Here is a 17,485-nt window from a genome sequence, read left to right as displayed (position 1 = left end):
CCTTTGATCAACAGATTGTTTCACTCATTTATTTAGTTTTAAAATTGTTTGAAGTAGATTCTTTTCTCTGGTTAATGGTAACAGGCACAAGACAGGAGCATTTACCTTGGGCCCATAAGCATCAGTTGTCTTTTCCATTTTATCACAGGGATCACCACAGGAACAGCCTAAACAAAAATGGGGAAAAAACAACAATCTCACAGCAACTTTTTCCCACAAACTAAATTTGCCTCCATAGATTATTTTTATAAAAGAAGCAGGGTATTTAATACCATGTTATGACAGGAATAGCATTTCTGCCTGGTTTCTGTGCGTTGCCAAACTTATATCTGAATGACTACACTTCATATAATGGCTTTTTTGAATGTTCTATTTGATAGGATCAGAAAGCATTAATGCTAATAAAAGTAACCACCTCAAAGCAAAGAGAAATGTTGATAAGTAGTTTAACCACTTACAGTGGAAACACGCACCTTTGGGAACAGGGTTGATTCCCTTTTCCCCAAAATGTACAAGATACAACCCCACAAACACCTCTCACTGACTACTTTTTTCTTTTTTTTTTAAACACTATCTGACATCTGGGTCCTTGTTCAAGGGGACCCTTTAGCTCTCTCTATACTAGAGAGCATTTCTAAACTAGATGAGAAATGGCATCATAAAGACACTATTGCTGAATCTCTTCTCATGGAGCTTTTAGAAGAAAGATCAAGCAAACTCCTGTTTGAGCTGGTCACAGTAAGTTGGATTAGGATAGTATCTTAAGGCCCATATCAGTTCCTTTATTTTTACAAACAGGTGCATTTCACTTGCAATGAGTAAGCATGCAAAACTTACCATTAGCTTTCAGTGGCCACGGATTTGAGTTCTCAGGGCTTTTGGATTTTGGGAACACTGCATGGCCATCTCTGTGAAAAGAAATATTTACAGAAATATTTATTAAGGAAAATAAGTAAATCACGATAATCATCAGATGTTAAAGCAAATAGCACTATTGGTAAAACTGCTAATCATTCCCAGCCAGCTTGGTGTCATCTGTGACCTGAGTGAGGACACATTCAACCCACTCTTCCAAATCATCAGTAAAGAAATGAAACAGGGCTGGCCCCAGTACTGAGCTTTGGGGAACCTCACTAGCACCATTCACCACCACTCTCTCACTCCAGCCAGTTCTTAACCCAGTGAAGAGAACACCTGTCCAAGCCATGGGCTGCCAGCTTCTCCAGGAGAATGCTGTGGGAGACAGTATCAAAGGCTTCACTCAGTCCAGGTATAAACATCCACAGCCACCAGATGGGGAACCCAGTCATGAAAGCACATCAGGTGGGTCAGGCAGGACCTGCCTTTCCTGAACCCCTGCTGGCTGGGCCTGATCCCCTTGTTCTGTACCTGCTGTGTGACCACACTCAAGGTAATCTGTTCTGTAACCTTCCCTAGCACTGAGGTCAGGCTGACAGGCCTGTAGCTCCCTGGATCCTCCTTCCAGCCCTTCCTGCAGATGGGTGTCACACTGCAGCCACCTGGGACCTTCCCAGTGAGCCAGGACTGGTGATAAACGATGGAGAGTGGCTTGGGGAGCTCTCCCACCAGCTCCCTCCATACCCTTGGATAAATCCCATCCAGCCCCACAGACCTGTGAGTGTTCAAGTGCCACAGCAGGTCTCTGACTAATCCCTCCTGGATTGCAGGGGATCTATTTGAACACCTGTAGTTCATAGCTGGACACAGCCATGTGTTCCCAAAAAGCACAAAGCACAGCAAGTACCACATTACCCTTGTGCTCCACTGCAGCACAAAAACTGTGAATTTACAGACCCTTTCTGTGGAGTCAGTCCTCAGTAACATTTGGTGAATTTCCTGTCATACCAGGAACAGGTTTTACTCATATACTCATACACATGAAATCATGCAAGAAAAACAAAAAGTACAGGGAAGCATTTGCTGCCAGAACATACCTGGTTGCTTTGAGCACCACTGTTGGAAGGTATGTTTCCAGCATTCTTTTGGCTTCTTTCAGAGTCATTCCTTGTGTGCTTACTCCATTAATGTAATGGATAATATCTAATACATGGAGACTCTCCTCTCTGGCAGCAACCGATTTGGGGAGAATGTCACTAATATACACAACTTGATAAAGGCTGTCATGGCCTCCTGATAATGACAAACCTTCACAGGGAAAGAAGGGGGAAAAAAATAAAAATCAAGCTTTCCTTGTAACTGAAGGGGAAGATTTTTCTTTAGGGCAAAAAAGCAGATTAATTCCATGTTACCTAGCTCCTCCTTATGGCACATTAGTGTAATATCAGGCAGCAAATGAGGCAACACTGGCATCTTTGGTAACTCCAGAACACGTCCCAGCACTAATCTGACAGTCTTTGGCGCAGCACGGAGAAAGCTGACTGCATCAGTATGGCTCATGTTAGTGACATCAATGTCATTAACCTGCAACAACAAAAGCAACACAGGCGTCCTCGTTAGGTCCCAAGAAGGACAGCACTACTGAGGAAACATTTACTGCTGTTCCTTAAGCACTATCAAATCATGCCTCTCAGGAGGTGCATGCCTTTGTCCTGTAACCACATTTGACTTGGCCCACAATGCAGTTCACTTTATTTTTTTAGACTCAAAGTTGTCCTTTTTGTGCAATCCCTGTATCTGAAAACATGAATTCCCTTACTTTTATCAGTCGGTCTCCAGGCCGTAGTCTCCCATCGCTCTTGGCAGGATCCTGAACGATGTCATGAATGTAGCAGCCAACATTATCATTACCTTTGGTCACTGTAAAACCCAGACTGCCCTTTTCTGACTTCGTCAGAGTCACTCGGAGCTCCACTTCCTAGGGGAACAAAACAGCACTTTACAACACAGGCAGTCAGAAACAATATGAACATTTTACTGAATTTAAGACAGCTGGAAGCAGACAACTGATTTACCAATTGATTTAAGTGGGACACAAGCCTGGACCAAGACATGTTTCTTATCAGGCTCAGCTTAGCTGCTCCAAATAAGCATCTCTGATGAGTTCAGACAGAACCAAATAATGTTTTGCATGGAAATAACATGTCTAATAATAATAAAATAATAATAAAAGTCTATGAATAAACAAAATTTTGAAGGCACATATCAAAACTGACACCTTATTTTACCCTTATCTAGCTGCCATATATATGAAAGCCTCTGTATTTTTAAATATCTCAATGTATCCATAATTATTCAGAACAAAATAAGTGAACATAGTTTCCTAAAGTGAGACACAATACCACAGAGCTTATCTTGAAACTGAACACATGCATGTGTTTTGCCCATTTTAATTTGCATTAATTTTGATTTGAAAGATATGGATCTGCCTCATTTGCATAAAAAAAATCACAGAGCACCAGGAAGGATGAAAAAAAACTTCTGAAGAAGGGACTAAGAAAAATACAGTTTCTTGTCAAAATGGAGTATTGGCTAGAACAGCTTTATAACCTGGAAGACCCTCCCAACTGGGACTACCAAGATTCAATCTCATTTTTTTTCAATCTTTGAACAGATTATCTGAGGATATGGAAGTCCCTTCTGATACACAAGACATTTCTGTGGTGGCAAGAAGCTTTCACAGAAGAGCCTCAAAAACAGGCTCCATCTTGCAGCAGAGCAGAAAATCTTTGGGATTCATAGTTATAAATGCAGCAAAGAACAGGGTCTTCTGATGCCCTTCATGCCTCAATTTATTCTCTGACCTCTGAACAACCCCCTAAAACTAAAAGATAGAAGCAAGATATCTGCCATTTAAGGTTCCTCTGAGTACATGGTTTAGAGGTAGTCAAATATTTAATACTAAGGTTTCCAGGATGAAATGACCCATGAAATGGACATATACACATCCACCTATGTACACATGGATGCCTCCATATTCACAGATGGAAATGCATCAATTCTTCAAGAGTCCACACCGAAATTGCCTGCAGACATTGGTATGAGCAGCTGCAATTAACTGATTACAAATGGCACTTGTATGTACCATTTACAAGGCACACACCCAGATTAGTGCAAGTATAACCTACAACTATCCCATTTGTAAATCACTGTGCCTAACTTCTATCCAGTCACTCCCAAAATCATGGCTAAAACAACCACAGCAGGACATTTATGCTCCTGAAAGACAGAAACAGTGTATTACTGGCTCGTATTCTTCAGCATTTTTTTCCAGCTGGGTGAGTAATGAATCTATTTCTCCCAGTTGTGAAGTCAGCTCAGAGACAGGAGTAGCATAACAGTCATTTATTAAAATGGACGTGGTAACATCAGGTACAGTTCTACAGGTTGGGATCACTGGCAAATCCAAAGGCAGATCACTACAGATAAAGCAGAAAACAAAGAAAAACAGGGATAAGTGCAATGTGTCTGTCACTCATAAATTAATATATGAGCCAAGACTGACTTTATGCAGATCTAAAAAGCAAACAAAAAAAAGTATTTCTATGAATAGGTCCAATAAACTACTCTCTTCAACATTTCTGCAGTATGATGAGGATCATTATCAGCAGCATACCTGTCCTCAAGCTCTGCCTTGCCGGGAGCCTCTTGATCAGGATACAGGATGGTGCGAACAGCATCCTTCTGACCAGGGTGTGCCTCATACTGACTCTGTGCTTGTGCCTCAGCTTCCCCTGAGCTCTGGTACAGTGCAGAACTCCAGCCAAGGCCCACCTGCGCTGCTGAGTCCATCACCTCCTCATCACCACTTCTGCTGCTGTCACTGTAGCTGTCTCTTCTGGAGGGAGACTTCAGCCTTTTCTTGCTCAGATCAGTAGTTTCATTTTCATCTGAGCTGTCACCTTGTTCTCCATTTGATGGACCAGAGACTTCTCTGCTGACCTCTGGAAAAACTTGCTGGGGTGAATGGATGGGAGTCTGCAAGAGCAAAAGCATTTAATTCATCATAATCAAGTTCTGATGACAAAAGAAAGTTTCGAAGACTGCATAAAATTACCAAAATCAAGGAGTCAGTGGCCACTGACTGAACTGTGTAAACATATCATAGCACAGTTTCAAAACGTTCAATGCAACTTGGGCAAGACAAAGTGTGCAAAACTTTCAAACATATGCTGCTAATAACCTTTAAAGTCATCTAAGGAAAACAAAAATACTTTTGCCTTTAGCTTCACAAAACCTACTGACAGATGCTTTTAACCTATGCCCAGCAGTCTTCTATGCAATCCCTTCTAACCAGAAGCTGAGGCTCAGAGAGCTCCTGAAGTCAAATCGATCTCACAGGAGGCAAACAGAGAAGCTCTCAACCAAAAAGCAACAATAACAGACTACAAAAACTAAAATAATTTACACCAAATGGCGACTGTTAACCAAGTTATTGACTCCCACAAGAACGAATAACAATTTTGCCAATTGTCACATATTCCCAAGAATTATGCCAGCCAGCAGACAGAAAAAGTTTTAAAGCTTCATTTATGCTTTTATAGCCAGATTCTTGTGTACATGAACACATCAATCTGTGATAATGTTATAAAGAAAATTTTGACTTTCCTCTTCTTTTAATACATGCACTGTTTTATTAAAGTTCCTGTTAAAGTTCTATGAAGCTCTACTAAATTTCCTGTTATTCCACATTACAAACAGGTCTGTTACAGGAGTAGTTATTTGTATTATTAGTTTGCTCAGTTGCTTATCTCTTACTCCAATCCTAACTTCACGTAAATGTGTATTTGTACATTTAAACTTCTCTCATCAGACTTGAATGATCTTATTGTTTGAAAATAATGTTAAAGTAACTCAGAATCACAGAATCATAGAGTATCCTGAGATGGAAGGGACCCACAAGGATCATCCAAGCCCTGCACAGCACAGCCTCAGGAATCACACTTGGTGCCTGAGAGCCTTGTCCAAACACTTCTTGAACTCTGGCAGGCTTAGTGCTGTGACGAATTCCCTGGGGAACTTAAATTGAAGACCTGTCTCCATTAGTTTTACACTTTCCTGTATTACGAAGAGCCTAATTTTCAGGCTATTTGTCTTCTACACTCTCTTTTGCTGAAACACATTTCATTTCCACTTCTTCAAGCATCCTAAAATGGCCTTCTGTTCTTTCAATTCATTTACTGGAGCATTTTGAAAATATTCTTTGGGACACCTCTAGTTTCCAGGAGGTAAATAGGACAACCTTTTCCCTGCTTTTACATGCATCAACACCAGACAAATTGGTGTTTTGCAGAATATCCTTCACAGAATCACAGAAATATCCAATTTCTACTTGATATCAACTTCAAAACATTGGGCTGCAAAGAAATCTCCACCTCAGACACACTGTATTAAACCAATTTCTCACATCTTAGGTCACAAAATGGAGGAAAAAAAAATCTTCAAGCCATGCATTCCTTTAACATTGCCACAAAATGGTTAGTGCACTCCTAAGGGATTTATTCCAAGAACCTCATTTCTATGAGCCCTCTCCCCATTTTTCCATCTGCATCTCGCATTTAACTAACCCACCAACCCACCAGAGTGAATGAATGAACCTCAAATAGCAAATAACGTTCAGAAAGTCACATGCCATACACCTTACCAGCAATGACGGATCGATGTCTGGCAGTATTCCAGATGGCGGCCGGCAAAGGAGAAGAGAAACCTCTGGAGACGTTCCCCTCAGAGCAGAGATGACTTCCTATGGCCACAGAGGGATTCACTGTCAGATGCAGACTTGCAGGACTACCACAGTATGAGCTTCACTACTATAGGTACAAACCTGCTGGGACAAACCCTTCAGCGATGCCCCGTTCACTTTCAGAATGACATCCCCGATCTCTATTTGCCCACTTTCTGCAGCTGGCTGCCCAGGGAAGAGCTTCTTCACCCTCACAATAGTTGATCCCAGCTGCTCCGGGGTAAGGTTATCTTCACGGCAGAAACTGAACCCAAGGCCCGAGCTGTTCTTCAAGAGCTTTACCTCAAATGTGTTGTCTGCAAATGAAACATTAAATCATTATTTCCTACAGTGCACTGGCCGTGAACAGAGTGTTTGGTGCTCTTATCCCAGACATGACAATGTGCAATCTCCCCCTCACATGATTCTTTCACTGTGTTGAACAGAAGCGTTACCTAAAAGACCCCTCCAGGTTAAAGAGGACAAAAATCTATCACAACTTCCCAGTCTGCTTGCTTGGCCTGACAACATCAATATGCAGAAAGGCATATTGTCTCCAAAGGACTATTCCCTAGGAAGTCCATTAAGGAGCCTTTTAAAGCACAGGGTGACCATTCCAGCCACTGATCAGGCATTAGTGAGAGCAGCAACTGGAGTTCCTGGCAGACAGGATAGGTCCTATGCAAGAAGACCCAAAGTCTGTATCTGCAGTGGTTCTGCCATCTGGGCAGGCGTCCCTTCACTTGCACAAGTCACCAGCAAGAGAGGATGAATTATGTCAATCTCTAGTCAGGGGCACAAATCTTTCTCTATTCAACTAGCTCTTGATGTCTTCCCTCATCCAGACAGGAACTGCAGGACCCACAGAACCTCTCATTTATATATAACTATCTTAATTCCCCTTGGCACCCCTTAGCAGCACCCCCTTTACTCCAACCTTGCTACACCCTCGGCATGTAAGGCTGGTGAAATTGGAAACAACAGTGAGAGAGCAAACACTTAATAGCAGTTCAACAAAGTAACCAAGATGTGAAAGGAAATCTTAAACACAACAGCACAAAAAGAAAGAGACTGCATTATGTGCAAGGGCTTAGTAGAGATTCCTACCCGCTCCATTCCCATCCTAAGAAGTGAAGAAAATATTATGGAACTGAAGGATGCTTTGACAGTTAAGACAATTGCTCTACATGACCTGACCTGCAGTGACAAAGCTGTAATCTTTGGCATTTGCAGATTCTGTTGCTGGCTTCTCCTGCTGCTCACACTGCCCCACCTGGTTTGGGAGCGTGCACTGTGGTGTCACTGGAGCATGAGCCTTGGCCCCTGAAAGCTGACCTTTTTCCAACAGCAGGTGCACCACCTAAAGAGGTGAAATGTTCCCCAGTTAACTGGCAACAGTCACAGAGATAGCACAGTCTAGAGTACATGCTTCCTTCTAACTTCTCAGGGTAAACACTTTTACAGCAGCAAATGTTACAGACACTCCCCATCCCATATATATCCTCCAATTATTCCGTATTTTTAAGGGTTGTTAAATGACAACCTCCAAAATACAAAACTGGACTTGCAAGATACTTGCCAATAGAGTAAGAAAGGGTTTTCTTCCAATAAAGTTGTGAGGGTGTTAAGAGGTGTCAAAGACAGTGTCATTTGCACATTTGTACAGGGGATTAAAAATATTTTATAAAGTGAACACAAGTAGTAGTCCTCAGCAGTTCTCAATGTGTACACTCACTGGCTATTTTCAGGTGCGCCAGGAAGCCAAGGAGTCTAAGAAAACACACCTAACCACAACAACACTGGGGAGAATTCCAGTCTTGAAGTTCCTTTACCTCTTTTCACTCATGGAGAACTGGTTTAACACAGACAGGAGTAGAAGCAGCAGCCACTCACCTGGCCAGTGTTTCTCAGTGTTTCAACAGCTTGCTTATGGGTAGCTCCTTCCAAACTAATCCCATTGACAGAGAGCACACGGTCACCTACATTAATAATTCAAGAAGAAGTAGGCAGAGCATCACCTATAAAACATCTGTGGTGCACAGAAACCTTCAAGTCTGAGCTATCAAGGACAGTTATTTATGGAAATTCTCCCTCCCCTTCATGCTCTGAGTCAAGAAGAGAACTTTGCAAATATATTATATGGTTCAAATCAGAGGTCTTTTCCAATTTAATGATTCTGTGGGATAATCCCATGTCAAAACTAGTGTTAACCACCAGAATGACAGCCTGCCACAAAGCTCAGACTCTTTATTTAGAACAAGTCTTAGTCCACAGTGGGAATGCTCACTTTAGTGAAGAATGTGGCCTGGCTTACGAATACGAAGAGCCGTAACAATTACAGCATTTTCTGTATTGAGTTGCCAGGCATGCCAAGCAAGAAGGCCACAAATAATACAAAGCCGTGTCTCTCTGTGCCTGGAACAGGGAAGCATTCTCCCTTAACATAGGCTGCTTTAGAGAACAAAAATCCCACAGCCTATCTCCTATTTTTCCTCTCCACAGCCTCAGCATTCCTAGTTCTGCAGTTGTTCTACATCAGTTTTTTAATCTTCACCTGCAGAATTACCTATCAAGGCAATATTTAAAATGACAACTGCAACAGCTTGGAAAAACAGCTCTTCTTCCCAGTGAAAAAGGTACAAGGACATGAGGCAAACAGAGTGCTAGCTCCAAGCCACAGGATATTCTCAAGTCCACCACAGACAGTCCTCTGCCCTTTTTTCACATTAAGAGTCCCCACTAAAAGAATGGAAATACTACCTTTTTCTATTCTGCCATCTGCTTCAGCTGCTCCCTTGGGAATAATCGCTTTCACATAAATACCACCATGCCTTATGCTAGTATTTACACCACCCTAAATAGAGAGTAAAAATAGGATTGTTAGTCTTTTTGCAGTTAGAATACTTAGTAATTAAACACAGCATCACACAAGGAAAACTCTACTGAGGAAGCATTTGGGCTACTGGCATGTAGAAAACCCAGACAAACTATCAAAACCAAAATGTTACATCAAGCATGTTCTGTGCAGTCATGCAATTTGCTATGAATGAAGTTGGGGTGGGAAGATTGTAAAAACACAATGCATCACAATGCAAATGCACAAAACACAAATAAATGTCCTTCAGCAGAAGCATGTCTGCATTTTGTCGGACTTTAGATGCTTGCATGCACACCAAAGCTCACAGATGTGCAAGAGCACAGCATGCCAAAGCAGGAGATGCACACCCATGCAGTGTCCTACTCCAACACAACTTCTCTGATGTAACAGGAAATTAAGGAGTGCTGCTTTCACTCAGCTCAGACAAGTTTGAAGGTCTAAGCTGTAAAAAACTGCTCAAGCTGAACTGACAGTGTTTCTGGAGGGCCTTGGTCTTTCTGCTGATTGCAGCGGGGGTAGGACTAGGTGATCTTTAAACGTCCCTTCCACCCTAAACCATTGTGTGATTCTGGCTCACTGTGCTCCACAGACTTGGAGGGAAGAGGAAGAGCAACAGTGTGCTAATGTTCACTCCCAAAGCACCCAGGACTACATGTGAAAACTTAACCCACAGTTAATTGCACGCCTCTCCTCATCACCACTGCACAGGAAAACAATGCGGGGGCAGAATGGAGGCTGGAAAAGCAAAGGTCAGTGAAGACGCCACTTGGTCACCCCTTAAGGGAAATCTCTGCATTGGCTGGCATCTTCTAACATCTCTACAAAGCCAATGCATGCACACAGCAGGCCTGATGCTACTCAGTGACCAAATCCTGCTCAGCCTCTGTTCCTCCAACTGTCTCAAGCAAAGGAACATGACTTGGAATAGCCTGGGATGCCAAAATAACAGAATTTCATTATGCTCCTCTTACACTCCTAGCCATACATATGCAAACAGTGATAGGCTTGCAAATTGTTCCTCCACTGAAAATAGCTGAGTATTACAATACATTAAAATGTATTTTTTAATACAAGGACAGAAGCAGTGGAACATGTGTGCATCTCAATTGTAAATTATTCTCTTCTTCCCTGAAGTGCCACTCTGCAGTATGACAGGCCCTAAACATAAAGCTACCTTCAAAATCTTATAGCCTTATATATACATATATAAAATTATATATATATTATAAAATCTTATAGAAATCAGTCTTAAAAAACATATTTTGTCTCATATTGCAAGAAAGCAGCGTCAGCCAGGTCCCATTTGGGTTTATGCAGTTTTTTTGGTTTCTGCCTTTTCTCCAGCAGAGGGAGAACCCTGAACATGGTGAATGTGATTGAGCGTGCACAGATACTCTAAAATAACACTGCTGCTTCCACTGCCTGCTGTGCCAGTCTGGGAGGGTTCTCTCTTCCTTCCTTGCAAATTTGCCACAGGATTAGGTAGCAAGGGACAAAGACCATCTTGCCTTTTGTAGTCACAAAGTAGCATCTGTGATAAGAGTCTATTAGGACTTTGGGGCTCCAACCATAAAACAAAAAATAAGAATTACTTAAAAGGGCAGATGACAAGAAACGGGATATAAATTACTAGGACTACTTTTCAGCTTTGGTAAGATTAATCATACATCAATAAATCTATATAATTAAAAGTGTTTCCAGAAAATATTTTGCTTCCTTGTAATTTAGCAATTTAATGGGTTGCTGGGAGTAGAGAAAAAGAGAAAACATCTAAAAACCTTGTCAAACAGTACCGTGACACTTATTCCCAAGCCGTTATCTTTTTTTGCTAGTTCAACCTCAAAGATATCTCCAGGTTTAAGAAGTGTTGCAGAAACCTTTTTAGAATTCACTTTGTTTGCTGTATTCCATGAGGAAGAATCCTTTATTTAAAAAAAAAAAAAAGAGAGAGAGAAAGAAAAAGAAACAAACAAAACAAAAAGAGACAATGATTTGCCTTTAGAACGGATGTTCACAGGTAAGACCCTAAAGGGTGGGGTTTTGAGTCAGACACAGCCAGAAGGAGTCCACCTGGCAAAGTACCAATTAGTAAGACTCAAGGCTCACTGCTTCAACTCTTCCATTCCTGCCATTGAACAGGTTTAGCACAGAAATATGCTTGGCCTTTAGCAGCCAAGTCTTTATTGGCAAAGTGAGTGGGTTCTAGAACACTGAAACTGCAGTACTTCAGTATTACAGCAGCCTAGAGTCTGTTGGATTAATTAGCATGAGCTGCCACAATTTAATTGAATAACCTCCATCAGCTGAACAGAGAAATCACTGCAAGCTGGAAATAAATTTGTAGTACTTGTGATTGTGCACTTTTGGAAAGGTGAAGCAGCAAGCTGTGTCTGCTCAAGAGCGTGACTCACTGCTGAACTTTAATGCACAAGAGCAGTTTTTCATGGATTAGATCAATCCCAGAAGACAATGAGCTCTGCTGCTACCCACTCCAGATGTATCACTCCTACTTTCCTCTATCTGCCAAGTGAATAAACTTACCTCTAGGGGTGCTCACTAGATTATGAGCATATTGGGCAAACACACAGAACTGAAAGGTGGTTTCCGACAGCCTCAGCAAGTACACTATAGGCTCATCTCAAAGCACCATCTGCCTCTAGTAAGACACATCCTGTGACATTGGAAAGCTGCAAAGTTGATTCAAGCTACAGAAGTGATTTTCTCTGTTTATTTTGAACAAATCACCATGCTATTGGAAATCAGCTACTAGCATTAGCTGCAGGCTAGGCTAGGCTCTCTTTCCTCACACCCAGAGACAGCTATTTCAATACCACTATCCCACTGATGGGAAATATTCATATGAAATCCACTATGCCTTTTTAGCTGGCTGCTGCTCCTGACTGCCGGAGTAAGTTGCTTCATCCATGTCAGAATCCCCTCGGTCAGAATATTCCAGAGGCTCCACTACTCCAGGCCTTTTATTTTTCGCTCGAGTACTGTCTGATGAGGATCTTCTCTTCTCGATCACTTTGGAGCCCCCAGCCTGGGAATCGCTGTACTGCTGGGCATCCTGCTGGGCTCTCCCACTTGGACGTTTGCCAAAGAACCCGGCTGGCTGGCTCTGGGACAGGCTGGCGCTCTCGGTCCTGGAATCCTGGGAGCTCATGCTGCCATCCCGCTTGCCTCCCGACAATCCAGACAGGCTTCCCGAAACAGGCCTCTGGTGACCACGGGACCAGTTGTGTTCTTCTGAAGAGGACTCTGCCTCGTTGTCCTGCACTGAAGAGGGCCTCCTCAAGTAACCCCTGGCTCCATTACTGATATGAGCAGTGTTAGATGATGCTGAAAACCAGGAGACAAGACAGCCATCAGCAGCTGGCAACACCTTATCTGCAGCACGACACCCTTTTCTCAGCTTACAGCCGAGTAAGGTTTTACCCATCTGGACATTCCACAGAAAACTCTCTGTTCACACTGCACCTGGTGTGCCCTCACCAAAGGTTACCCTAACACATCTCTTCATTGTCTCTGAACCCAATTCCAAGCCCACGCTAGCTGGGGTTGCTTACAGGAGCGACTGCAGTTCCCTACCTTTGGACAGCTTGTCCTTGGGCTGGGAGATCACAAGCGTAACGTCCTCGGGAGCACTGTCCAGGATTTCCAACGCTGCATGGTGGCTGACGCCTTCCAAACTCGTGCTGTTTATGGATATGAGGCGGTGTCCTGCACAAAAGGGGTTGTTCAGATACAGCCTAACATCTACATTTTTACCCATCAGTGACAACACGGAGTACAGGTCTGACAACCTGTACACAATGCATGGGTTAAAAATTACTAAACCTCAAGTGATGCTGGAACAGGCAGCTCTAATCCTGAACAACAACAACAACAAAAAAAGCCAACCCCCAAACCAAACCAGACCACAAGAACTGGTTATGAATACTTCCTCTTTTTAAACCTGCCAAATCTTTCCATAGATTTCTACCTTCTCTTATGCTGTAAAAAAACCAGATGAAAAAGCAGAAACCAGCAGTTAAGTGAGCAATATGCAGTTCAGTTCAAGACAGAGACTAAAACGAGAAGGAAAAAAACCCACATTTTTCTCCTCCTCCCCCACTACAGTTATGGTTATAGTATATGGTTCCACTTCACTTTTTTAAAAAATCAAAATATGGATACTGAGTTTTAAAAAATTTAAATTACAATGCATCTGCAAGACAGACAACAGAAAATAAAGCCCTTATTTTTATATGTAACTTCAATTTTCTGCTACTTCAAGCTTTATCATTTTTACTTTGATTTGAGTGACTCTTGTTTTTGTATAGTTTAACAAAGAAGTATCACTAGTTTTCAGAAATTATCTGGAAGGTAACTGAAGGTCATCATTGTAAGGAACTGTGATACCCAGAGGCACAGATGGAATTTTACACTATTCACCTGGTTTTAGAGTTCCTTCCAAATCAGCTGGCCCTCCAGGAATAACTGAATGAATAAAAATTCCCAGATCAAGTTTCCCTGTCTTCTCTCCACCGACTATTTGAAAGCCTAAGAAGAAAAGGCCCAAAGCACACAAAAATGTCAGTGATCGCTGTGCAACTTAACACAGTACAAGTGCACATTTTAGAACAAACAAAAACTTAGTCATTCTAATAAATATAAAGTAAAAAAACTAAGACACCTCAAATTTAAGTCCACATGGAAACAAACAGCAAAGTTTTTTTGATTAAACTTTTTTGTATACTCTTGTTTTAAGCAATTAATTTAGACTGTCTGCCTGTTCAGGACACTCCAGCAAAGGCTACAGAAGGTAACTCTGGCAAGAGAAACACACAAACAGGTGACATGAAATGTGCATTTCCTGAGCAGATAAAATTTGTTTTCTATCACATAAAAATTTCTGGTTTTCTCCATTGTTCCATGTTTCACCTAGATGTCTGACCCTGGTCTTAAGATCTGAGTTTTACATCTCCCTGTTTTATTTTGAGGCTTCTAATCTATTTCTGTTCATTCTACAAGGTAAACCTGGGACGAATGTTCCAGATGAGATATCAGGTCTTCTCTATTCTAGCTAAAACAGCAAAGTACCACAAATTGCATGGGGAAGAAAGAGGAGAAATAGTACATTTCTTTTAATTTTTTTTCCTTTTTGCTCAAGTTGTACATTACTGTGCAGTGTAAAGACTAAGTATTACTGTCTTGTAGGCTTTTTTGCCCCTCTCAGATTTACACTACAGTCTGATTTTGAATGACAGAACAATGTCCTTAAGGAGACCCTAGAGAACCTTCCTAAAGCACAATACTGACACCAAATTTTTCATTACTCATACGGGGAAAATTATGTGGGTTTATGAAAAAAAAAAATCAGTGGTAGAGGAAGGAATGTAATGCAAATATCTCATCTCCCAGGCTCCTTAAACATCAAATCAGTGTTCCATCTGATATTACAGGAGTAAGAAGAACATTCCACAATTAGCTCATAATGCCTTTATTGTGTCTTTTTTTTTTTAAAAAAAGCATTCATTTAAAGCATTTTAAGCTGTGAGGTTCCACAGAGACAAAATTCTATACTGAGCACAGAGACAAACTTTAAAGGCCAACTTCTAGGATGACTAGTTCACAATATAAATATTATCCTACATTTACAATACGGAAAAACTGAAAACCAGACTTGCTTAACATCACAGAAAGTGTAACTTAAATGCCTTCAAAATACAGCTACTGCCTGCACTGCTTTACTCAGTCCTACAATAAATGCTTAAATACAGACCAGAAAATTTTATTTTGTTTTTGGCCTAGAAATACATGACAACAGCAATTTTAAAGCCACTTACCTAAGCCAAACTTTTCATCCTTTTTCAAGTTCACCAAAGTGATCTCTCTCTCTGGCGTGGCAACTCTGTTCTGTGTTGTTTGAAGAGAGTCAACTGTAAAGCCAACATTTCATGATCAGAAATTACCTCAACACTTCCCTTCAGGTTTACTTTAAAGTTCTTTTCCATTAAAAAATATGACTTCTCTGATAACTTGACAAGCTGTTTTGATCTAGTGGGTCCAGCTTTCATCTTCTAAGCCATGGCCAAAGACAGAAAAAAACCTCCACCACCCTTCTAACCCACTTCCATCTTTCACAGTTGCAAATCTTTTATTCCTCCTAAGAAAAGCAGTTAGCACAGTCTCGTGGAGTGACAACATAATTGAGTCCTAGAATCTTCAACTTCATTAGTCTCAGCTCAGGAAAGAATTTAGATCTGTGTTTATGTGCTCTGTTCAGAGGTAGGGAGGATGCAAACACATTGGTAAAATTGAAACTGAGGGTCATTACATGAAGTTACTAAAAGGTTACTGAACTCAGTGAGTTCTCTTAATGGTGTCTCTTCATTAAAAACCAACCAAAATGAGAAACATCTACTAAAACCTCTCTTGCTTAAATTGACTTCCCCATTTGCAACTCCCAGAGAACTGCTGATTCTCTTCTAAAACCTGACCATCCTCACAATAGAACTCTGTGACTCCTGAGGCTTCCCATCAGGCTGAAGCAGACCCAGGCACTTCAGAGACCCAAGGAGAATAATTTGGTGAAGAAAAAACCAAAACCACAAACAAACACCAACCAAAAAACCCACCCCACAAGCAAACAAAACAAAATACAAACAAATAAACAAAAAAAGCCCAATCTCCTGAGAAACTTCAGGAAACACCAACATACTGCAAGTCTGAACTTATGGACTTGTTTCCTAGAGAAGATATTCATATCCTGGAGTGCCTGGGATACTTTTGCCCTAAGTGGAACAGGCAATTCCAGAGCTGCAGAAATCTACTAAGCTCTACACACTGGTACAAGGAGAGAAGAAGTGATGCAGGAGGGTGCAGCAGACTGAACATCACCCAGAAAAGGAGTTTTTTCTCCCACAAAACCACATCAAGCCTAAAGAACGAAAGAACTAAAAAGATAACACAGAACCAGTAACCTCCTAAGTAAGGGAAACGAGCTTTCAAGAGCATGATCTGGTAGGTAAGAGCACCCTTCCAGTCCCAAACTAAACAGACATTATTCATATTCGAAAAATATTACACACAGATGTCTAAACCTCGCCCAAGAAGCAATCCAAAATAAATATTAGGGGTTGCATTTAGGAAAACGTCCTATCCAGCTAACTGGCAGAGGCACTTAAGAATACTGAAGACACAGGACTGGCAGAACAGTGAAGTATTTGCAAGTGACTGTAGATACTAAAAAGCTAGGAGCAGAGGAATTTTCCAGCTGCTGCACAATTTTGTGAAGTTTTTCCTTTCTCATACGGCTAGCTGAGAAACAGTGAAGAAGGTTTTGTAAACTAATTCTCTATCTCTGCACCTGGGGTTTGTTTTCCAGTCTTGCTTTGGTATATTGGAAAAAATATTTTGAATGGGTGTTAGAGAACCTCAGCCAATCCTTCTAAGGGGTGGTTGGTCAAAGGACCAATGACCTCCTACCACTCTTGTGGACCACGTTACATAAACTGGTTTATAATTAATTCAATTGAGCTATTCTCCTTGGACTTGTGTCGTGATTCTTGCCGTTTCTTGGTACAGCAGCGACGAGTGACAAACTGACTGAATTAATTCTATAGACAGATTACTTATCAACTTACCACTCTCTTTTAATGCTGCTGATGACAGAAGATTTTCTGAAGTATTCATGCTAACACCTGTGACATGAACGAAAATATTAGACACTCATCAAATTTTTTTAAATATAGAAGTTACCAAGAATTATTTCAGACTTTACACAGTTCACATGAGCTCATTCACAATATCAAACTACTTCTTTAAAAAATGAATAAACATAAAACTAGCTTTGTATTAGCAAATCCAAATTACTCATGTGCTCTGGTTGTAGTTAAAGGTTCAGATAGATGGTAGCTCATGCAAAGGCAATGAATTAAAGGAAGGACAGAGGTTTGGCCTTTATGACCACGCTTAACTTC

The 17,485-nt window shown here is 41.2% G+C and overlaps 1 protein-coding gene across 6 annotated transcripts in view; it reads right to left on the bottom strand.

The window, feature by feature from the left end:
* PTPN13 (protein tyrosine phosphatase non-receptor type 13) overlaps positions 1–17,485 on the bottom strand; it is a 115,711-nt gene that overhangs the window by 11,445 nt on the left and 86,781 nt on the right. For 5 of the 6 annotated variants that reach the window (XM_048303722.1, XM_048303721.1, XM_048303723.1 and 2 more), the window contains 18 exons: positions 17,150–17,206; positions 15,350–15,442; positions 13,956–14,063; positions 13,110–13,241; positions 12,394–12,860; positions 11,297–11,440; positions 9,401–9,494; positions 8,534–8,619; positions 7,838–8,000; positions 6,743–6,957; positions 6,563–6,661; positions 4,535–4,896; positions 4,163–4,337; positions 2,678–2,836; positions 2,271–2,442; positions 1,956–2,166; positions 838–908; positions 106–167 (listed from right to left, as the gene is read on the bottom strand). In XM_048303722.1, the coding sequence (XP_048159679.1) occupies positions 106–167; positions 838–908; positions 1,956–2,166; positions 2,271–2,442; positions 2,678–2,836; positions 4,163–4,337; positions 4,535–4,896; positions 6,563–6,661; positions 6,743–6,957; positions 7,838–8,000; positions 8,534–8,619; positions 9,401–9,494; positions 11,297–11,440; positions 12,394–12,860; positions 13,110–13,241; positions 13,956–14,063; positions 15,350–15,442; positions 17,150–17,206 (2,870 nt within the window). The remainder of the gene's footprint in view (positions 1–105; positions 168–837; positions 909–1,955; positions 2,167–2,270; positions 2,443–2,677; positions 2,837–4,162; positions 4,338–4,534; positions 4,897–6,562; positions 6,662–6,742; positions 6,958–7,837; positions 8,001–8,533; positions 8,620–9,400; positions 9,495–11,296; positions 11,441–12,393; positions 12,861–13,109; positions 13,242–13,955; positions 14,064–15,349; positions 15,443–17,149; positions 17,207–17,485) is intronic. The other variant, XM_048303724.1, reaches the window with a different exon arrangement.

This window comes from Corvus hawaiiensis, chromosome 5 (genome assembly GCF_020740725.1).
Source record: "Corvus hawaiiensis isolate bCorHaw1 chromosome 5, bCorHaw1.pri.cur, whole genome shotgun sequence".
NCBI classification, from domain to species: domain Eukaryota; kingdom Metazoa; phylum Chordata; class Aves; order Passeriformes; family Corvidae; genus Corvus; species Corvus hawaiiensis.
This window is presented reverse-complemented; position numbering and strand designations above follow the sequence as displayed.